Here is a 16,270-nt window from a genome sequence, read left to right as displayed (position 1 = left end):
TTGATTTATGTCCATAAATCCATGGGAAAGGTTCTGGTTCCCTCTGTGATGTGAGTGGGTTTAAGATTGGCGTCCAGCTGTAAAGTGATCCTCACTCCGTCTGAGCCAGTATGGCCCCACTCTACATCTTTGGGGTCAAAGGTCACTTTGGCAGACACAGAGGGGGCCTGATGACCTCCCCGACCCCGGTGAATACAGTTACAATGTACTCTCTTGACCCCAGCGTACAGACAGACCCCGCGTCACACACCAGGACATTACTCATCCATTATCCACGGGACTGTTTACACACTCGACTCTGGCTCAGGCGGAGTAAAGAGCTGAAGGTTTGCATGTGTTGATAAAGGCTGTTGTGGTTTGCTCTAATAAAGTCCAGGAAAAAACAAAATCCTTTACAGTTCAAAGAAGTCGGTCTTATCTCCTCAACCTCATTACCAAAATTTAAATGAGGCTTGACAGGGCAAATATTACATCTACATATAAATGGAGTTCTTTTTTTTCTTGGTATAATAGAAAGCTTTTTGCCTTTGTTTTTTGACATGAATTAATTATCCACACTTTCTCTCACCTTCTCCCTTACTCGTACGAAAGAAGACTTCAAGAAAATGAAGAAATTAAAAAATATCCAGATTTAAATTTGAATTCAACCCCTAGATGACACTTTGGGGGGTCATCCTTTTGTCTTGGAAAAACTAATTAGAATAACATTTTGGTATTTATATAAAAGAACTTGTATCCCCAGTTGGCAGAATCATTGGAGATTATGATTCTGTGCACATTCTGTGTGTTCTAAAAAAAATCATTAAAAGCCATCCAGCAAATCATTATTCGACTTCCCAATGCACATAATTAATATCAATAAAAGAGTGAGTGATTTATTTTAAAGGTACCAGGTCCTGGGGTATCATAGCACTATTTTCAGTGTGTAGTTGCTTTCTAATGAGATGCACACCAGTTAATCATTTCACACGTTCTAGCTGGAAAACTCAATTTTCACCTCACAATATAGCGGTCGATGGCTCGCTTCGCCCCTCAGACTAGTCATCCTTTTTGATAAGAGCACCATTGGTAAATGAGAATTAATTAGCCCTTTTAATTTGAGGCATTTGTGCAAGAGTGTGTGTGTAGAGGGGAAGAGTAGTCAGGTAGTTCAGTTCAGCCTTGGTGATGAATGTAACTACTGCTTTGGTGCTGTGGCTCTGTTGTGGCTCTGCAGTGTTGTTTGCTCGACGGTGAAAACAAGCCTTTTGAGAGTGAGGACTGTGACACCCTTGAAAAGTTAACTAATCCATTTTATAGTGTTTTCTTACTTGAGGCATTAATTTTGATTCGTGTTGGGCTGTGCTCTGCTGAGCTTCATGTTGTTTTGGTTGCAGTGTAATCATGGAAATGCCATTTTGACCTCTGTGTTTATCTGTGTCGTAGCCAATCAGCTGCCTCTCACACACTCACCCTCATTGCCTCCCTCCCTCCCTCCTTCCTTCACCTCCTCTATTTTTTTTCTCTGTAGTGCTCTTTAAAAGGAAGCTACATGTCTAAAAGGGGGCAGGTCTTTTAGCAGTCAGTCACCATCTGACTGACACTTCAATCTGATACACAGATTCCATTTGCTGCACTTTACAAGCAACAATACTGATAACACACGCGCACATGCCCCTGCACATTTACGCATGTGTTTTTGTGCGTGAATGTGTGAAGGTGTGTGTGTGTGTGTGTGTGTGTGTGTGTTTGTGTGTATGTTCACTTTGTATGTATGTGCACACTCCTGTCTTCTTAAGCCGCCTCTCCGGGCTTTTGTTCTCCTGTGGCCCAATCCTCTCGTCAATCTCCTGTCGGCCATGTCCCCAATTGTGTGCTCCAGAGAATGAAAGGGGAATGAGTTTGGTTCACTCCCATTGATATTCAGCCTTTAAGCATAATTCTACAACAGTTTGAAGCCAATGCCGCTAAGATGGCTGGCAATCAAAACTGACACACTTGAGCAAATAAAGTGATAGCTTTTGTTTAGTGTGGAGGCTCTCTCGTCAGGGTAATACTCTTGTTGGAGAACTATGCACTCTGCCTTTGGGAAAGTCTCGGCTCTGACAGGAAAGGTTGACAGGGTGAGCTCCACTGAGAATAGCAAGTCAACTCTTTCTAGGTGGAGGAGGAAAGAGGGCATTAATCAAGGTCAAATAAAGCACTGATTGTGTTGAATTCAGGGAGAAGCAGGAATCGGTGTGGGCACTAAGAGAATGGAAGAAATTTGAAGAACTGAGGTCAGGCGGATACATGAGTGGGCTTTAGATACATTGAGAGACGGACTGTGTGGGGAAACCAAGATAGCAACCTTCATCCTTATCCCACAACAGCAGATACCGTTTCCAGCCTCATGTGTTTACAGTACATCACTAGTGGACCGAAAAAGAAAAGAAAAACGTTTAATTCATTTTATGGACAGAAGCATCAAGGATAACAGATCAAAGCTGTTATTTCTGTCTCTCCTTTCTTTTGTGGAAACATTCCTCCACAGTCCATTTGCCACTATCTTTTTCTGTCCTTGATGCGTTCAAAAAAAAAGAGAGAGAAAAGCAGACCGAGTGTGTTAGAGAAATTAGGCCAGAGAGTGTGAGATGGAAGGATCAAAAGAGAAGGTGAGGAGGAGGAAGGACCAGACATATGCAAACAGGAAGAGAAATTAAAAGTGAAGGAGGGAGAGAGAGAGGGCAATTGGCTGTGTCCTCATGTTGTGATCTGTCAGCGTTGACGGGGATGAGCAGAGCAAACATGCATCTCCCTTGTCCCCTTGGTCAGTTTCCATGGAAACACTATTTCTCACCCTTACACATACTGTATGTTCATCCTACTTGCACTGTATTCCCAGCAGTCAGCATGTAGTTCAAATGGACTGCAGGAAAAAAAAAAAAAAAAGTCGGACTAATGACATCTTTCATGTAGACTACACAGGAGCATCATTTGACTGCCTAAAGACCAAACATCAGACCCTGAGGAAGCAAAGCTTAAGATCGAGTCTTGAGGTTAGAGCCACAATTTACCCAGCTGTCATGCAGCAGTACAATTTGGCTGTCATTTTAAGACTCAGCTATAGCCTTATAACGAACAGAAGTGCAGAGGCCAAGATAACAACGGTAGTTGGAGTCATTTGGAATAATCATTTCCATGAGTTTATGTTTAGGGAAACGCATCAGTGAGCTCAAGGCCAGTGAGTTCAAACTTGGATTTAAGTGCGGAGGGGAAGGGGAGCCCCTGGTGGATGGAGCCGGAACAGCAGCTTTGTGTCTCAGCATCTTTATCTGCAGTTGGGCCATGCTCTCTGACAGGTACATGATGTGTTGGAAGAAGCATTATAACCCTTTTCTCAAGTAGAAGTCTTAGTACAACAGTTTAAAGACACTTATTAACAAGTAAAAGGGTTCATCTCTGATACCAAGATCTCAGGGTTCACCACCGCTACATGTTAACAGTCTCACTAGAAGTTCTTGATATTAGTAAGTTGTGCTCTTTCAAAGCCAATTGTTAGTAGAGTATTACTGTTTTAATAATGCACACGTATTGTTGAATTTACAGTTTCTACTGAAGATCAGGTGTTCTTCCATTTAGCCTCACAAGCTCAATGAAATTTGTTGACTCGCTGTTGTCTCTTGTAGCCTTAATTGATGGATTGATGCTGTCAGCCCCTCCACTCAGAGTGAACACTTGGCAAGCTCACAAAATGTAATGCAATCCTCTGACTGAAATGCAGAGTCTAGACAATTGTAGGACCCATCTACATCGACATGTTGTGAAGATCACAGTGCCTGTCTGTCTGAACAGAAGCTGCCATGTTCAGGCAGGGTAATTAAACGCTAGACGCAAGACTGGCCATTAGTGACAGAGAGCTGCGAAGGAAGAGCCTCATACTACACTAACTACTACACTGCCTCAATCAAAGGCCCAGCTTTGTTGATCTTAGCCATAAAGCGCCAAACAATCTCCAGCTAAAGCTCGTCGTGCTGCCGATATAAGAACCCAGGACTCCGTTATTGCTTTAGAAGCACGTCAGCAGGTCTTTCCAACACCAGAGGTGCTCTGACATCAATTACAGCGATGGATATTTGAGAGAAAAATGGTTAAAACACACATGTACACACACACACAGAGACGACCATAACACAACCTCCAGTGTTGAGCTTCTCATTCTCTGGGCCTTCAACACCCCCCCCCCCTGCTAGACGTGCAAATACACTTTCACTTGTCCTCATAAATACTATCTTCTCTTTTGTTCTCATGTTAGCTTTTGCAAATAAACGTAAAGGGACCCCCCCCCCCCCAACCCCATGTCTGCTGATTGGCTGTGAATTTGCCCAGTGACCTTCGCCAGTCATGTCATGAGCACAGGTCACCTCCAGCCCCCACATGCCTTCCAACACTTCCCTGTGAAGCTGCCAAGAGAGCTGTTCATGTCCACAGTTAACCGTGAGAGTTTTTGAAAAGCCAGTTTAATGTTTAACTTGCAGCGTTTCATGTGTGGGATTTCTGTGTGCGTGTGACTCTCTGTATTTGTACATACAAAATTTTCAGGTGCTGCTGGCTTGTATGATTATGTATATCTGTGTTCTTAAAGAGTGAAATACACTGTAGTAGTAGTATATGGCTGTATGACAGGTGATTGTTTGAGTGGTTTGGAGGAAGTTTGCATCTGTGTGTATTTTCTCTCACTGGAATGTGTACACAGTTGGGGGGTGCGGTGTTTGATTTATGCCTCCTCCATTGTGTGAACATGTCCATCAGTTGGATGAGTTACACAAAGTGACTGTGTGAGTGTGTGTGTGTGTGTGAGAAAACAACCCCTGGAATTTCAGTTCACACACACTGCACTGATATACATAGTTCAGTAGTAACATTTACCAGATGGTTACATCATAACTTTTTACAAACGTCCACTTCCTGTTAAAGCACACAACCATTTTCAAGTGACCTTAACCTGGATGTTATTATTCATGTTGTAAATGTTTTTAGTTTTAATATCATACATATCCTTTCAGAATAAATGGTTGGTTTCAATGGTTGTATTTTCCCTTTTTATTACAGTTCAGTTTGATGGTGTTGAGAAGTCTCGAATGTCTCCTACAAAGGACGGGAAGACTCGCCCCCTGCAGCGACACTCCAGCGGCTGTCTGGTCAACACCAAAATGACGTCACTAGACCACTGCAGCTCCTCTCTCGGGGAGCGTATTGACCCCAGCATGCCTCTGGAAAGCCAGTTGTGAGTCAGCTCTTGCTGTTGTTTTGTTATGCCTGGAATGTTTTTATTAATTCAGATCCACCACTTCTGCCCTTTTGTTCATGTTTTTGTTTTGTGTTTCTTGAGCGAGGTTCGACCCTTGTTGTTTGATTTCCTGTGTTGTGTTTTCTGCTTGTTCCTACCATTCCTCTGTAACGCCGACTGTCTCCGTGTCCTGCAGCTGGTACCATGGAGCGATCAGTCGAACGGATGCAGAGTCTCTGCTCAGGCTGTGTAAGGAGGCCAGCTACCTGGTGAGAAACAGCGAGACTAGCAAGAACGACTACTCCCTCTCCCTCAAGTAAGGACGGCAACCTCATGACATATCGCGTTGTTGCGGTAGACACACACGAGCGCACATGACATCTGTGTCGGGGAGAAATCGCAGGATCTCCACACAATTTAGCCCGAGGTATCGGAGAGTTTTACAAAATGAAGAGTCTCTTTGTCCACAGAAGACAGAAAACAAGTGTCAGAGCAGCTACACATGCTTAGTGGTGGACAAATGGAAAGTCTGACTTGTAAAGGTCCTTGTATACCTGCGCCCCAACAGTGTGCTGACTCCGCCTTTTCAGTATGGTAATTAACTTCACCTCTCAGACCTCTGTCTCCCACCTACATCCCGCCTGTCCCCTTGTCCTCCACCTCCCCCTGGTAACCCCTGTGACATCGTCAGCTCCTTGATTTTCTCAACTCAGTTAATGGTGCCCTTCATCAGCGACCCCCCCCCCCCGATCTGTGTCACAACCTGCAGAGAGTTCAAAGGCTCCACTGTGATTGGTTTAGTCCTGTCTGACATTTGGTAGAGGTTAGTTTGGCGTGAAGGCCCACAGTGCGGTCACATCCCATTCTTTTGATAGGAGCCGTAAAGCTTTGGTTGGTTTGGTTTGATGATTTTTCACCTCTCCCAGCTGTCAGGATCAAGCGCCATGGCAACACTGTCATCCAGAAATGTGTTGCTGTCTGAAAAATTGCCACAACGGACTGTGCATCTACAGTTCTCAGTTATTAAATCTTAGTGTCCTTGTAGATGAATGCTCTTTTCGCTTGACTTTATATTAAGTCCATTTTACATTACGAGACAGACTCAACAATGTGACATTTAGAGAAATCTCCCCCGTTCTGTAACGACCTTCAGATGAGATTAAACTATAATATGCTGAGAGACATTGATTAGCCTTTGTTATTACAGAAGAACACATCTAGCTGAAGGCTTACATGTCTTGGCAGTGAGACAAGACTTTTCATTGCTCCAATTCACTTCATGCTAGCCGACTGTCTGTCCGACTTCCCATGTGAGCAACTGATCATCTGCTTAGGCTCGTTTGACTGTTTCTTTCTCCCGTCTTACTGATCGGCAAAAACTAGATAGATAGATCATCTACAGGCTATTACTAAAATCCCTAACCCTGTCTCACTAGTTGAGTACTAAATACCTCAAACACCCACATTTCACACATCACACCACACAGATACTTACAGTCCAACCATGGGTACAACATTCACACAGTTACAGTAAGAGATAATCAATATATACTACTGTAGATCCCTATATTGAACCTAAATAATACAAGACTAAAAACAGATATGAGAGCAGTATAAATATGCCACCTTTTTATTGCATTGCATTTGACCTGAAGGCAACACAGAGGAGCTTATATTGATCATGTATCATGAATAATACAATGAGCACAAACCTATAATGATATATATTTTGAGTTAAAGAAGATGAATCAGTCCATCTATTTTGGTGCAAATAAATGTACCCGATGCTGAGTTTTTAGCTCCTCAAATGAAATTGCCGATTGTTGAATTAATTGAATAAATTTGTTTCGTTGTTGTTGTTGTTTTAAGAAAGACCAGGAGGCTTTGGAAGAGTGCTGAATATTTTATTTATATATTCTGAAATCAGCCAGGCAATATCTTCAATAAAAGTTTAATTTGATTTAGTGCAAGGAGCTTAAAAATGCTTCAGTAATAGCCCCACTAACATTTTTTGTATTTACACTAAATCACATCCCACGGCTGCCCATCTGACCCTCAATAATGAGCTGCCTTACATTATCAGCTAAAAGGGGAGTGCAATAAAGTGTTTCACTAATGGGTGATTCAGTTGGAAAGGTCAGAAAAGCTTTATCTGAGCTTTACCATTTTGTTGCCACGCCTCTCTGACCTAAAGGCAGTGATTTTGGGAGAGACTAAAAGCAAGTTGCGAGATGATTTCAGTGGCACCCGTAATGGTTGTTTGTCACACTGAGTGGTAGAAGAGTTTTAAAAAGCCATGCTGAGAACACTGTATTACTTTCGGTACAGCAGAGGTGTTTCATCTCTGTGACACAGCGGGACCTGCAGCATAAGATGGCTTGGACTGCTAAACAGCAGAGGTACTCCACACCCCATTTGCCAGGTAGTTGACTCCAGGTCCATCATAAAGGTTTTTGGGGCCTAAAGCAGAATGGGATTCAGGGAGGCTCTAACCAATCTGCAGCCTGGAGCTTCCCCCTACTGTTCCTGTAGTCGATGGGGTCAGCTTTGGAGATGGCAAAGTTGTGAAGGAAGGAGCTTGCAAGGAACTAATAGAATCTTGTCATCAAGGCCAATGAAGTTCATTGCTATGCAACAAGCTAAACAGTGTTTTTCTTTATATTTTCATTTCATGGAAAATTGCTCACAACTGATTGTATTTATGAGCTGAATAACTGAGCTGAGACTTCAGTTTCATTTTACATTCACTTTCAAGTTTACTGGAATTCATTCAAAAATGAATAAATTACATTTCAAATCATTCTATTCAGATTTTAAGTTACACAATTATTCAAGTTGAGCAATTCACATATAAATGAGTCACATTCTGTTTCTGCCTATAAAATTAGGCAAATACTACTGTATGTTGACATTGATGTCTATATCCGTGTGAATCAGCTCCTGGTTGTCACCCACCCTAACGTTTCATGCGTTTGGCGTTGACCCCAGAAAACAATCAGCGGGCTGATTTGTGGGAATGACAGGTGTCGCCACGCTACAGGAGCAGGTGATTCTGAGTTCAGCCCGCTCACACGCCTCCCCTGCTGCCACTGAAAATGAGTGCAAACCCAAGGTGAAGATCCTCCATGTCTGAGTTTGCTGAAAAATGTATAAGGCCATGAGGTGGCACCTATGTGTATTGCATTATTGATAAAGACAGACGTTGCTGGGACCTCCAGCTTCAGGAGCATTCTGGCCTGACAGAAAGCATTTTCTGTCTGTTGTGCCCTCCTAACCTCTTTTTTCTCTTCACCTCGCCCCCCCGTCACCCTCCCCTCCCTCCCCTCCTTATCTCTTTTTTGTTTCCTTTCTGTGCGGAGACACATTTTAGGTGTTTGAAACATATTAAAATCTTTACAAGCCTGTCAGAGCACAGTGTCCTTCCCTCGTGAGAGAGCCCTGCACAGCATGTTTCCACTGGCTGAGCAGATAAATTGTCAGCGAAAGAAGAAAATCTCTCCTACAGAAACAGTTTGATGGCAGAGCAAAGCTAAAGGCAAACAAATAACCATTTTAAAACAGAAACCAAAAAGTCTTTCTATCAGAAATTACTAATCTTTCAAACAAGCCTCATGCCTTTGTTATGTATTTTTTTTATGATTATTATTATCACAGATAGACACAAAAGATTAGAAAAGATTGAAACGCAGATGAGCTTAATCAGCCTGGATGACAGATTTTGTTTTGTAAAGTTCCCAGCCTGCTTCATACCACCTACTGTATCGGTTTCCATCAGCTGTGTCACACAGAATGGGTAGGATCATCCTGGATTGGCTCATTCAATTTGTCCTCATATAAAATAATGGGCACGCAGGATATCTGATGCCCAGTAATGCTTAAAAAGGTCATTGCTACTGCCAGGGATCATTATCTTTTGGCAGATGACTTTGCCTTTTTTTTCCTAATGCAATAGATTCATAACACTGAGAACATCATTCATGAAGCAATCCAATATGTCACAGGTGGAGATAAGCGGTGATTGCTGTCGGCCTGTTCCTGTTTTGAGGTCTACGGGGTTCAAATCAAAGTCATAGACCTCAACAGACAGGACAGCAGACCTCCCCTGTGAGATTAATCCTGATTAGACAATAGAAGCCCACAAGCACAGTGATATGATAACACCACAAAGGCCTGTCTTCTCAAAAATAGCCCCATATTCATTTTATCAGTATTGCTCTGTTGTCCTGGTTTCTGTCTCTGCAGGACTGTAACATGATAAGCCGCCCTGAACAACGACTGGAAAATCAGTTGGGGATCTAAAAATGATGCTATTGATGTGTTTGCCTTTTTGAGTGTGGCTCTGTGTAACCTGACACCTGTCTTCCAGTTCTCTGCATGAAGATTCATCAAAAGCACTTAGCGGGGAGTTTCTTTTCTTTTTTTTTCTTCTTTTTTTAGCTCTCCTGGCACCACATGCAGAACGGTAGAACTGTACAGACCTGTGGCAAGGGAAATCTGTCCTGCTCTTCCTCCAATCATGATGAACTTGTTAATGTCATGCTCATATATTGTGGCCGGAGGCTCGGTAATGGAGAAGTCTGATAGTTGTGTTTACTTCAGCCTGCAGCCTTTTACCCCAGCTCGCCAGGAAGAAGAAGAAAAAAAAAAAACATTAGCTGTGAGGTGTTTGAAATATGTGAAATATTTTCCATCATCTGCCGTTCACAGTGCATACTGTAGAGCCCCACAGCTTCACACTGCGCCTGTAATAATAATTTCAATCACAGTAATATTAAAGGGATTGGACTCATCTATTGAGATAAAGCATAATCACATAGCTATCTCATGCATTGCTTTAAATATGTTCTTCCTCTTGATGGATGACCCTTAATTGAACCCTGTACATTCTTTGCCCACCCACCCCGCTCCAGTGTCTCTCTCTACACGTCAGGCAGAGAACACATCCGCAGGCTTTACACATGCAATTATGAGATAAGTAAAGAATGGACTTGCCTCATATTCAAGGTGCCTACAGCCCAGTTCTTACTCCTGTGCGTCAAAGATAATGGCCTCATCTGAAAAATGTACATATATTTACAGTGAGAATATATTCAATGACCTCAAAAGCAGTTATTGCTTTGGTTTGTCTGCCTAGCTATTCACAGAGCCATATAATAATAAAATATTAGAAGCAAATACAAATGGGCTCATCTTACCAAAACCAAACTGCGCTCTTATGTCACTGTCATGTAAATGTTCCCTGAACCTTCTGTAGGTTTGTTGATACAGTATCTCTTCTCACTAACACCTTGTCCACACTTACCCTGCATACACACAAGCCTGTTTCTCTACATCATAAACGAAATGCAAAGTTGCAGATAAGGCCGCCCCGGTCTCGCAGGTCAGAGTATTCACAGCTGTCATGTTTACTTGTCACAGACGGGGTTTTTCATTTCGGCAGTCGGAGTTTTATTTCAGATAAAGGAAAAAACAAAGTCGAATAGGTTGGTGTCTAGTGAGCTGATGCACATTATGTTGAGGACAGGCCAACATGTCCACTTATAGCAAGCAAGTGCATAGTGTCTGAGCCTGGAGAAATCATAGATAGAAGCATTAGCTGCTGATTGAAAAAGCTATTATGCTAATGTATTTTGTGAAGAGAAACAATCAAAATTATTATTATATTTATTGCAGGATTTAGGGGCCATTAGTTTTGTATCACCCCCTTGCTTAAGCTTACTGTTGCATCACTTAACCAACCTCCCCCATCGTCATTTTCAATTCTAAGGCTTAAGATTACCGGCAAGGTGTAAAAGGTATTGATCGAAGGCTCCTAGAAACACACTGGGAGCTTTTAATTTGCTGTGCGTTTATTTCTGTAGCTTAAGTGATTCATCCTGGGGGTTCATTAGCAATATCCTTATGCTGTGGATGTGAAACCCAGACCCTTAAGCAACCTGCCTTTTAGTCCACTCCCCAGGCAGCTCTAAAGTTATCAGAGGTAATCCAGCTTTCATAACATTGTCACGTACTGTAGGGAGCAGCTACGGAAGGAATAAATGAGAAAGTGGCTGTCAAGGAGGGCTGATCTCCTGAGTTTCTCCTATATTGAGGTCCACCCTCACTTACTTTTCTCTTTATACATTATTTTATTAAGCCATGGTAATGACATGGCTCTAGGGATGGCATCGTCGGCCACTTTTATCATGAAGTAATGCACAGATACCCACAGTTCCACAGAGGGTGGATGCCTAATGACTGTTTAGTTTAGTTTGCTCATTTGTTTCATTCACTGAAAATAAAAGAAAATTTCAGTTTCATACAACAGCAAAAAATGCAACTCCTTAATGAAATAGGGCAAAAAGAAGTGAACTTATGTAGTCTACCCCTTTTCCCCCAAAAAAAAATGCAGACCAGCCATCAGCTCATCATCCTAGTAATTCCTAGGACCCAAACATATAATGCCACGTCACCTAATGACTGTGATGGCCACCATCTCGTTTCATGTGGCGCGGTATATAGGCCAAAATGTTCACTTACCCAATGAAATAGTCGAACATTGGCATTCTCGCTGCTTTACTTTGTTTAATGGGTTAAAATGCTTTAGTACAAATGGTTTACAGATGTCTCTAGAATGCTGGTCATACGTCCATGATGCTAATTTTAGCATTAGCACTAAATACTGCCAAGTTTTGTATCACTTTGTTTTACACAAGTTGTGTTCATTCTTCATGCGTCAATTCATAAACTATCATCTGTGACATCCTGATCTTGTTTTTCTAGCACTAACAAGATGTTTTTTGTCCCTGTCTTTTGTCCTCCCTCTGTCCCCAGGAGCAGCCAGGGCTTCATGCACATGAAGTTGTCGCGGACAAAGGAGAACAAATACATCCTGGGCCAGAACAGCTGCCCTTTTGACAGCGTGCCTGAGATAATCCATTTCTACTCCAGCCGCAAGCTGCCCATCAAGGGAGCTGAACACATGTCCCTGCTCTACCCTGTAGCCATTCGGACACTATAGTGCTATGGGTCACCTGCAGGCATCGGCCCCTGCAGCGCTCACTGGACCACCCTGTGGCTCCAGTCTCCACGTCCCTCTGGACAGAGCCTCGTCAGCTCAGGAGAAGACAACACAGTCGCTTCCCAAACTGCTGATCCTGACTCACCTCACTGGCCGACAGAATCCAGACCTGTTTTGAAGGCCGACTGCATAGTATCTCCTACTTACAGACTCGATGTTTGCAGAAGACTTTATTATTTTATTTTATTTTATTTTGTGTTATTTTAATTTTATTTTTATTTTATTTTATTTTATTTATGACAGTCACCCACTTCATTACATCACAGACTGACTTGCTGATGAACATAATTTCATTTACTCTTGAGCTGACTTCCCCCAGCACTTAACACTCCAAGAAAAAGAAAGAAAGGTACAACATTGTGAGATTTGTCACTGGGTGTACCTTTTATCATAACTTGTTGTACCTTTTTTTTTGTTACCTAAGAGTGCACATCATGACAATTGTGTGTGAAGCAGTTTGTCTGATTTTCTTGTTTGGTTAGGCTCTACTGATACTGTAATTGTTTGCAAGGGGACTTGAAGATTGTAAGAGCCGTGTGAGGGAAGCGACTTTTATGAGGCGTGTTAAAGGATATTGTCCACATGGGCCCAGTACAGTGGCCAGGATATTGAATAAACTGGCCTTGTATGAATGGTGTGTCCCCTACACCACAGGCCTGTGAGCTGTGCAGACTGATCTCTCTATCTTGTCATAGTGCATGCTGACTGCTATCCATCACTGAGTGGGTGTATCATGCCAATGACAGTGTAAGTACCATAGTGGTGAGACAGGCAGGGGAGCATGATGGATGGGTCATCCCATCTGACACAGTACAATTGGCTGAGGCTAGAGACCAGAGCCTGTCCAAATGGACCAAATTACCCCGGCTACCCCTGCTTAGAATGGCTTTGCATCGGGAGAATGAAATATGCCTGCATTGTCTACCTCAGAAAATCAATTTCATTCGCCCATCTGCAGATCAATAGGTACAATGGGATTGCAGACATCGATCTGCCCTCCCTTCGACATTCCCAATTCCCTTAAAATTGCATCATTGGTTTTAAGAATATGTTTTTTAATACACTTAATCCAAGTCTCTCTTTTTTTCTTTTTTTATGAAAACATTTTCATAAAAAGAAGAGAAAAAAAAATTTCCAGATCAGCAATTGTATGTATTGTCACTAATATGATACTGTGTGATGTCAGTAACAGATGTTTGGTTAATGCCTTATAATGCATGGATCAAATCAGTCCACGAGATCAGCTGATTTCCAGTTCTGCTTTTAACGATTGTTCTGTGACTGTAATTTATTCTGGGGTAATTATAACTGATGTGTTACTCCTTTGTGATGGCCCTGTGGCCCCCCCCCCGCCCATTGTCCTGTGCCGATGTGATCGTGTTTTTGGGACTACTCCAGCCTCTTTTACTGTGGTGCTTTGCAAAAAAAAAAAAAAAACATTTTTGTTGCTTCAAGTTCTGCTAAATGCACGTTCGCCTCAGCAGCCTGACTCGGGGACTCGAGTCACGGCGTCCTCTCCTGACCAACGGGATTGTCAAGCCTCACATGAGAGATGATGGCATATTCTCCTTGGACCAATCACAGCGCAGCCTGTTTGAAGCTGATGAACGCCTACCTTCAAACCTGTCATACTTCCGCTTAGCAGTAAAATCTATCATCTACCCTTTACTCACCAGATGTGCATACATGTGTGAATGTGAGTGAGTACGCAGGTGTCCAACGCGTTCATGTGCACGTCGTTTGTGTGCAAATGGGAATGTGTGTGCAGTCCCTGTGTGTTTTTAACCCTGCTGGTACAAACTGCTGACAGTTACTGCTTGAATCTCTTTGGTTGTCAGCTCCTTTTTTTCTCTCTCTTGAACTTAAAATTCAGCCCGAGGACTCACTAATTCTCTTTTTCTTCTTGCCTTCTCATCAGCCACATTTGAATTTAGCAACTCACAGGAATGAAATGCCTGCCTTGTGGCCTGCTCTCTGCAGTTTATTGCAACAGACCCAATAATATTTGAGCCCACAGCAGATAATATTGCTGACCAGTCACAGTAAGACAGCACTGATTTGAGTCCGTAATGAGCGTGCCTAATACTTGTATGGTCGCACTGTGAGTGCAGAGAAAACTCTTGTCAGTCGTATGAGTTGCAAAATTCAGTTGGTCGGTGGTTTAACGAGCAAATCAAAGTAAAATCTGAAATGTTGGTGGCTTTGGCTGAAAAGGACTGACACTTGGAATTAGAAGCTGACTTCAGCAAGCATGACCACTGTATATACAAAGTCAGATCAATTTTGGCTTCGACTTTATCTTTGCTGTGCGCTATGCAAACTTTAAAACCACAGACATCGAAGGAGAAGACAATTGGAGTGTGTGCCTCCACCAAACGTTAGCATGTGATGGTACAAAATGTCCACAGGGAAGAAATGGAATCAGCAGTATAAGTGTGACCTGATCAGTATAAGTGGCTTGCAGGAAGTGGGATGTATACAGACGTTTATTTTGTCGGTGCGGTAAAGTGAGCAGACAGACATGACATGAGTACAGTATGTCACATGAGGGTGTCTGTTCTTGTGATGAGGCATCCTCTACAGCTTTAGTAGGGAATAGTATGTTGTTGCAGTGGACCTATGTTTTTCCTTGAAAGAAGATATCCTAAGAAGAGATGCAAAATTCAAAGTAAACTATATGTGTGATGTATCTTTTTATGTTTCTAAATGTTCCCTGTTAAAGAGATCAAACAGTAGAGGCTCTTTATTTAGTTACTGCTGCTCATGAGTATTTCTCTACTGTAGGAAAGAGCCTGCGTATGATGGCCACACTGCCTAGAGAGAGAGAGGGAGAGAGAGAGGCCTTAGCTTTGAAAGAGAAAAGGAAAACAGAGGGGGGAGTAAGGGGGGAGTCTGAACGGAGGGGGTGAGGACATTTGCTGCAATCAGCAGACACACTCCTCAAATTTGTCCATTTTCTATTATGAGAACCTGAAAGAGCCCTTCTCCTCCCTCAGAAGTGTCTTAAAGTGCGTGTGTGTACACACTAGATGTGCATGCATGAAACAGTGTTTGTGTGGGTGTGTGTGAGTGTATTTGTGTACTGGTGTAAGCAGCCATCAGCCACTGACTTGCCCCATGTGTATCTTGTGTATCACTTTACTGTGGTAAAGTGGCATGTATGAGTTTCCTTCGTGTACATTTTCGTGCCACGTATGTATGCACTACTATAACATATCTCTGTACAGTCCCTCATGGCCAAATGTATATACTGAATGTATTGTATGGGGACATAGAGGCATCAAGGTTCAAACTAAATAAAATTGGGTTTATGAGTCAAACTGTGTGATCTAATATTTTGATTAGCATTTTCTTTGTTGTTCCATGTCAACACACCACAACAAGGCAAATACATAATTATTTATTAGGAGCAAAGCCCCTTCCTGTATCTTCACCGTTGCCATGGTGAAGCCCTTCGATAAATAGTGAAGAGCGACTATTGTTTGAGTCAAGGACAGAATGCTGGAGCTATTATCAAGCCAGTACTGCAGCACTTGCTCTCTATTGATCCACTTTGTAGCACAGGCCTCTAATATATATTTTTTCACTCTGCTGTTCATGCCAGAAGCATTTGTGCGATGTGTCTGGCTAAAAGTTGCTCGTCCATATTTCATAGTTTGATTCCCTGCTTCCAGTAATCAAACCTCTAGCCCTTTTTGATAATTGAGTACTTTATAGCCGCACTGTTTGCATGTGACCTATTTTTGTCCGTGCCGTGAGTTTAATTAAGTGTAAATCTTATACAATTCTTGGCATTTACAGACATTGTTTGCCTCAAGTAATAAACAATGGTTTTATGTGGTAACAATACTATGCTTCCTGGAAGAACTCTATACCACTAATTATAGCAAAAATAAATATTTATAAAATGCCCATTCTATATTCATGTTACTAAAAAATCTATTTTGCATATTTGTTTTTGA

The 16,270-nt window shown here is 42.3% G+C and overlaps 1 protein-coding gene across 5 annotated transcripts in view; it reads left to right on the top strand.

Annotated features, from left to right (window-relative positions):
• The window catches only part of shf (Src homology 2 domain containing F), a 92,081-nt gene extending 76,459 nt beyond the window's left edge, over positions 1-15,622 (top strand). For all 5 annotated transcript variants that reach the window (XM_085765091.1, XM_085765098.1, XM_085765076.1 and 2 more), the window contains 3 exons: positions 5,071-5,245; positions 5,445-5,564; positions 12,062-15,622. In XM_085765091.1, coding sequence (XP_085621217.1) covers positions 5,071-5,245; positions 5,445-5,564; positions 12,062-12,248 — 482 coding nt within the window. In that variant the 3' untranslated portion in view covers positions 12,249-15,622. The remainder of the gene's footprint in view (positions 1-5,070; positions 5,246-5,444; positions 5,565-12,061) is intronic.
• Positions 15,623-16,270: the final 648 nt, after the last annotated feature.

This window comes from Trachurus japonicus, chromosome 3, assembly GCF_045865225.1.
Source record: "Trachurus japonicus isolate A0001 chromosome 3, Traja_1.0".
Taxonomy (NCBI): Eukaryota; Metazoa; Chordata; class Actinopteri; order Carangiformes; family Carangidae; genus Trachurus; species Trachurus japonicus.
Note: the sequence above shows the minus strand (reverse complement) of the source record. Positions and strands in the feature narration are given on the sequence as shown.